This window comes from Scylla paramamosain, chromosome 23, assembly GCF_035594125.1.
Source record: "Scylla paramamosain isolate STU-SP2022 chromosome 23, ASM3559412v1, whole genome shotgun sequence".
NCBI lineage: Eukaryota > Metazoa > Arthropoda > Malacostraca > Decapoda > Portunidae > Scylla > Scylla paramamosain.
Genome location: NC_087173.1, coordinates 3315486 through 3322985, shown reverse-complemented (window position 1 = coordinate 3322985; position 7500 = coordinate 3315486). Strand labels below are relative to the sequence as shown.

Below are 7500 nucleotides of genomic sequence, written 5' to 3'. Positions count from 1 at the left end.
GATGGTGATGTTTAGAATGACAATGAAGATAGTGATGGTGGTGATGCCTAGAATGGCAATGATGATGGTGGTGAAGTTTACAGTGACAATGAATAGAGTGGTGGTGGTGACTTGGGCGACAATGCAGGCAGGGATGAAGAGGAGGAGTACAAAGAAAGACAAAAGAACTAGTACAAAGGAGCAGCAGCAGACGTGTTGTAGCTTACTAGGGTGAGTGTGATAAGAGGGATGAGTGAGGTGAATAGGGAGGGGAGGAGTAGTGAGAGAGGGGCTACTCACCTTCCCCACCTTGCCCTCCCACAGCCAGGTGAGGGTGTGGGTGTTGTTGTGGCGCGCGGTGATGGCCTCCACCGCCTCCCGGTCAAAGGTGATCAGCTCCCAGTAGTTGGTGAGGATGGCGGTGCAAAGGATGGCCGTGGCTGCGCCTGTCATGAGCAGCGTCAGGGCCAGGAAGAGGCACGCCGGGTGCGCCCCCTGAGAGGCCATGGCGAGGGAAGTGGCCCCGAGGAAGGAGCTCCTTATGGGGTGGTGGTGGTGGTGGTGGTGAGGGTGGTGGTGGTGAGGGGCTACACCATCTTGGGATTGGGAAGTCGTTGCGTCAGGTATTAATTAAGACGCTGGGCGGTGGCTACCCCGGCATGAGGGTGGGGACTGAGGGGAGGGGGGAGGATAGCCCCTCGCCGCCGCAGTAGTGGTGGTGGGGCTGGGGTCACCTCGCTGCCTCACGCGACAGGCACCGCCGAGACCCACACCCACGCCCCGGAATCGACGCCTTTGCTGGTGGATGATGTAAGTCAGTGTTGTGCAGGCTACGTAATACTGCAAACTGTGTTCCGTCGCTCCTCCGTCAGGCAACTCGTCTGGCTGTGTACACGGGAACCCCGCGACGCTCACCTTCAGACACTCCGCGACTAAAGCGCTTAAAACTTTTCAAAGGTCACACGCTGTGCCACTTTCTGCCGCAACTCACGGGATTTGCTGACTAAAGTTTCGAAGAATTCCTGGATTCTTTACTGACTTTCCTCGGCGGTCAAAGTGAAAAGACAACTACTCACAACAGCCGCCAGCAGCAGCCTCGCCACGCGGCTTTAATGGCCCGCCCGCCTCTGTCTCTGTGAGTACGGCGGGGGGGGCGCGGGGCACGGGACCCACAGGTGGCCACACAAACACCCCGACGGCAGCGTGTTCAGACCGTTCAGGAAGGGAAGGTCCGTGCGCCTCACCCAAGAGTGCAAGAATGAATCAGTTGCCGATCTTGACGACACAAACAAGAAATGCTGAGTCACCGAGAAACACGTCCTCGTCCTTCTGGTGGTGAAAGGGAGGCGCCCTGGTCACTGAGGAGGGTGCTGGTGCCGCGGTGACAAGGGGAGAGGCCACGTCTTGAGCTGCAGGAGGTGCGGGAGGAACACACACAAGGTCTGCAGGTCTGCGTCGTGAGTGGCACAGTGACGTGGTGCCAGAAACACGTGGACGGTGGCGCTGGCCCTCGAGGCTCCCACCACCGCTCTCACGCTCCGCTGCGGGGCGACAACACTGACGAGGACGATGGGGGGCGGCGGGGCGGTGAGGGCGGGGTGCTGCAGCGGGAGGGAGAGGAGGGGCGGGGTGCGGGAAGGAGCGGCGGGGAGGAGGAGAGCGTCACGCCGGGACTTCGCACAAACTGTCAGCCAGCTGGGCCTTCGTCGTAGACCACCTGACTCGGTGCCACATGCCGCCAGCTGGCCCACGCCTGCACGCCGCCGCTGCTGCAGTCACGCGCCCTCCACGCCCACACCCTGATGTGCGCAGCTGCCCTTACATGCATCAGTGCCCCTCGATCTACGACACACGCCACACCGGAGTGTTAATAGTAACCCCACTTGTAATTATAAGACCCAAACACCATCACTTTCCTCCCACACCCTCCTTCTCTCTTTCCTCCACTCTGGCACGAGTCCTTCACCCTCCCCGCCTCCCCTCCCCTGCACCACCCTCCTAGTCACCTCTGACCCCTAAGCACCTCTCCTTCGCCCTTCCTCTTAACCCTCAATATTCAAGCGTACATCGCTTCAAAGGCCAATGAGAACGTGAGCACGAAGTCAGGCAGTATTGATCTCGCCTCTGCTTGTGAAATTCTGTAGAAGAGGAGAGAGAGAGTGAGTGCAAGGTGACGAAGGAAGAGCTGTAGTGATGGTGACGTCATGGTGAGGGATCGACCGTGCGCACCGAGAGGGAGGGAAAGAGGGAGGGAAGGAGGAGGAGGAGGAGGAGGAGGGAAGTCCTTACACCGGATATTACTGCATGACGCCGCCGTGACATGACCACCGTTCCCCCTCTCTCTCTTTCGTCCATTCCTTACATTCCCTTCCCCCTTCTTTTTTTTTTTTCCCCTCTCTCTCTCTCTCTGGTTCCTCTTCTCCCTCTCTCATGCAAAGGGTAATGATGACCTCACTTACAGCACCCCTTCATTCACCTCCCTACTTTTATTCTCCCTCATCACACACACCCACACACACAAACACTAGAACAATACTGGCGCCACATCGATCCTACTACTACTACTACTACTACTATTATTACATATCTATAACTACTACAACTGATACAACTTCTAGAATATTACTACTACTACTACTATTACTGCTACTACTACTACTACTACTAATAATAATAATAACAATGAGTATGTTGCCAATATTCATACAATTTTCATGAGCCAACTTTTCTAATCAATATCCACAGCTATTCACTTCTTACTAAGTCAATTTCCTTCCTTTAAAAATTTACCTTTACTCGAATTTTTTTTAGTCCACTTCTTTTTAGTTATTCATAAAATGGATCGATTTCTCTAACACAAAAGTAGTCGAAGAAAACGTAAAGTATCGAACGAGAATTCAAGGGGGACTATTGCTGGCAGGGATTAATATTGTAGAGCGTATTGCTTCCCCGGGCGACCTTTTCCTTGCGATTTAATTTAGCATCGCATCAAATAAACAAGGAATCAATTACAGCCAAGGACCAAGTACGCCGCCATCTTGTGCCTTGATAGTAAACAAGTTTATTTTTGTATTCATTGGTATTGTTTTCTTTAGTTCAGGATATCGAGCCTTCACGTCGTTTTCTTTGAGTTGGTCGGAACCGGTTTTGTGCGGATGCTGGTGATGGTGGGGGTGGGGGTGGGGGTGCCTCTCTTTACGTCCTTACTCTCTCTTACTCTCTCTTCCCTCTCTTCCTCCTTCCTCGTATCCCTACTCTCTCTTCCCTCTCTTCCTCCTTCCTCGTATCCCTACTCTCTCTTCTCTCTCTTCCTCCTCTTCCACATTTTCGCCCTCTCTTCCTCTCCTTTTCCCTCTTACGTTTACTCTACTTGTATCTCTTCCTCCTTCGTATCCTTACTCTTCCTTCCTTCTCTCTCCTTCGCATTCTTTTCCTCCATTCCTTTTTTTCATTTTTCCTCATTCTTTTACACTATTTTCCTCTTATTTTCCTTCACACTCTTACGCTCCCTTTCTTTCTCTCTATTCCTTCTCTCCTCCTCTTCCTGTTCCTCCTGCTCCTCCTCCTCCTCCATGTGGTCAAGGATACTACGTGACTCTCGCCAAGCACTAAGTAACATCAGGTGTAATGCGGCGACAGGAAGCGGAGGTCTTAGCTTAATCATGACATGTGTAAGGTTAGCGCGCTTTGTCTCACTGTCTCTTGCTTCAATACCGGGGTTTGAAATTTATGTTGGACGGATGGGAATTGGGGGTCTCTTCTTTAAATTATTGTAGATGGAATTTGGTACAGGGATAACAACCTTTGTCTACTGCTACTACTACTACTACTACTACTATTACTACTACTACTACTGCTACCATCATCAGTCTAACATTAAAAGAAAAAAAAAACAACACTGCTACATTTACCAACATCAAGACCACCAAAACACCACCACTACCACCACCACCACCATTACCACCACCACCACCACCAGGCTCAATGTCACCACGTCCCCAAAGTCAAGAGGAATATTGTTAAAAAGTTCTCTCGATGCGGAAAGTTGGCCCAGGGGTCGGTCAGTCCTCCCCTGCGTGGCGGGGTGGCGGCGTGGGACAGGAAGCCGCTGGTGTGGCGGTGAAATACTCCAGGAGCGGCGGGGGATCGATGCCCGCGTGGCGACTGGCGCCGGGAGGGAACAAAATAGTGTTACGGAGGGGAAGTCCACCAGTCGCGGCGTTCGTTGCAGGGGCGGTGCGGCAGTGTCATGGAGCGCAGCCAGGGGGATTTTCGTATCCTCTGCTGCGTGTCGTAACTCTGATCGCTTACCTTCGGATGTTCTTTTGGGACTGAGATCCTTAGTAGACTTTTTATTGTTATTATTATCATTATTATTACTATTATTATTATTTTACTTTATTTATTTATTTTTTTTTGCCGTCTTTTTGTTGTCTTTGGCCAGAATCCCTCTAACATTAAAAAGAACGAAATCATTGCTGTAAAATTTCCATCACAAACATTCCAGTACACAAAATATTTCCCACAATGATAAATATTTGGAAGTTGAGGTTAGGATGGGTTAAGTTAGTATGTTAGATCAGGTATAACATAAGTTTTTCCTGATGAAAAGTTTCCTATAGAACAATGAACTAATTAAATTAATACAAAACAGTTTATCTTATAAATTTGGGTATGCTAAATAGATCAGATTCGGTCGAGATAGGTCGAGTTATTTTATGTCAGGTTTGGTTAGATTAAGTTAGGTTTCAAGAAGGCAAGCTCAGGAGAGGATAGGTTAGGTCGCGACAAGTTTGGGGCTAGTTCGGGGAATTTTATCACAGGAAGAATTATTTTTGCTGAAATTTCAGGAAAGAATCTTTATGAGTGTGGAATTTACTTAGGTTGAAATTCACATAAAAGCCATCCTTGTGGGCACCAGTGAGTTCAGGACACACACATTCACCTCGAGGGGGACAGAGGACAGCCCTGCCTCCTGCCTTGACCTGGACACTTTAGGAAACTCTTGGGTGTCAGTAAGTTAAGGTAGTTGAGGACACACTGTTAAGACTTTGGGCGTCAGTGAGTTCGGAACACACTTATCTACTTGAATGCGAGGAGCGGGCAGGCCTTGTGAGCCATTAGGACAATTAAAAGGTGGCAGAAGCTGGTGCTGGGAACTTCACTGGGAACTTTATCAAAATTTTCATCAGGCGTGCATCTCACAATCCCTTACAAGGCTGAGATGTAACTAAACACTGGCTGGAACGGATGGTTGGAAACATTTCTATCAGGAATTTTGCCCCTTCCTACCAAATGAAAAAGAGAATAAAGGGGACTTCTATTCTTTCCATTACATTTGTTTATCTTTTCATGTCTTCAGGATTTACTCAAGCGCACCTCACAAAAAGAAAACAAGGTGCAAGAGAACCATTCATCACCATCACCATTATCACAATTAATTCCACCACCTCTTCAACATTCCACAACAACACAAACCCTTCCCAGAATCTCCTCCATTCATCTCCTTCGCCTGCCAGTCTATTCCCGGATCGCGTACTCGTATTCCAGCGCCCGAATAACAATGCAATGGCCGCCAAACACACAAAGAGCAGGTTCTGAGTCTCGACCTTAATTTCACCTGAAAAATGAGGACACGTGGCCGAGGCGATGAACACGTAACTCACAGGACTGAATTAAGAAACACTTCTGTCGCGTACCCTGACTACTTTTCAAAGACTCTAGTCGACGTTACAAGAGTTCCAAGCGCGTTTTTACGATTCTAGTGACAGATTAACAAGTTTTTTCCCTTGTCAATAGGAGAAATCCGGCTCATTATCTCTGTGGCCTTTGAAGATAGCAGTGGTGTGGGAGGAAAGAGTTTTAGAATAAGGGCAAGGCTCGACTTTTTGCATTCCTCCAATGAGCACAGTGTTGTCCCGCCAGTCTGCCCCCTCTGCCATAAAGATACGCAGGTAGGTGGACGTGGGGGGGAGGGGGGGACAGCGAGGCGTGATCTCCAGCGGCAGGGGAGCGTGAAGCGAGAAAGACCCTGCTGTGCTTGCTACGGAGACACGGCCACGCACAGCAGATGGTCTTAGGTGTTAGTGTTACTGTTACTGCTGTCATCACTACTACTACTGCTCCTGCTGCTTCTACTACTACTACTACTACTACTACTACTACTGCTACTACAAAGGATTACAAAGGATAACGAATAACAAAAGAGGAAAATATACAAAAAAGAAACAAGGGATAATAGCGAATAAAGAAGAATAAATGAATGAATGAGCGAATAAATGAATGAATGAGGGGTTGAATTGACAAATAGATAGATAGACAGATAGATAGATAAATAAATAAAATAAAGAATAAAACAAAGAACACGAAAACTACTTCCACTATTACTACTACTACTATTACTACTACTACTACTACTACTACTACTACTACTACTACTACTACTACTACTACTACTATGTACCACTTCTATCACCACCACCACCACCACCACCAAGCCACTCCTCGACACTGCGGAAGACTGCAAAAGGTCAAAGGTGAAAGGTAACTCTGAACCTTATCCAATACTACAACATCAAGACGAGGAAGCGATTAAGAATACGGAAACGATTAGGCCAACAATTACGAACGATTTTATTGATGAAGGTAATTTGCCTTTCTGACTTAAAAGACGGAATAATTACCTTTCCTTAATCCCCAGAGAAGAAGAAAAAAAAAAAAAAAACAGAGAGAGAGAGAGAGAAAGAATGAAGGAGAGAAAAGAAATTCCGCTTAATTTTAGAGAAGGAAATCTGGAAACGGTAAATGTAGACTGTTAGTATTTTTCCCTGCTAGGCAAATGCTTTTTTTTTTCCCTTTACATAATTACCTACGTCGTTTAAGACCCATTCTTTTTCTTTTTTTTGCACCACAGTCTTTCAAATAGTTTCGTACCCTAAAAGAACAAAAGCATCTCTCTCTCTCTCTCTCTCTCTCTCTCTCTCTCTCTCTCTCTCTCTCTCTCTCTGTCCTTGCAAACAATTTATCTTTATTTATTTATTCATTTATTTATTTTTATTTTTTTATAGCACTCATCATGTTAAGAAAAGGATGAGCAACACAGTAAAGGGTTTAATGAGTCTCTCTCTGTATTGTCACTTTGAAAAATACGCCAGACTGACACCCACATTTATTTTTTCTTTCTCTTTTTAATGATTTTTTTCTCTTTTATTTATACTTTCGTTGATATATTTATTTACTTATTTATTCTTCCTAGTTCGCCATGAAATACAACACTAACAACACATACGAGCATTTATTTTATTTTATTTTATTTTATTTTTTTATTGGTTCATTAATTTATACATACATTCATTTATTTATTTTTCTTAGCTCCCAATAAAACCAACGCTGATAACACTGATGCGAGTTTATCACACTAATTCACTTTTGCTGATTCGCCACGATGCAAACCACTCCAACAACACAAATACGAAAATAAGACTCACTGCTATTTTTTTTCACAATGAAGCGATAATGAAA

The 7500-nt window shown here is 46.5% G+C and overlaps 1 protein-coding gene across 7 annotated transcripts in view; it reads right to left on the bottom strand.

Moving 5' to 3' along the window:
• LOC135112022 (uncharacterized) overlaps positions 1-7500 on the bottom strand; it is a 243415-nt gene that overhangs the window by 35998 nt on the left and 199917 nt on the right. For 6 of the 7 annotated variants that reach the window (XM_064025865.1, XM_064025860.1, XM_064025859.1 and 3 more), the window contains one exon: positions 280-1821. In XM_064025865.1, coding sequence (XP_063881935.1) covers positions 280-486 — 207 coding nt within the window. In that variant the 5' untranslated portion in view covers positions 487-1821. Of the gene's footprint in view, positions 1-279; positions 2118-7500 lie in introns of those variants that run through there. The other variant, XM_064025863.1, reaches the window with a different exon arrangement.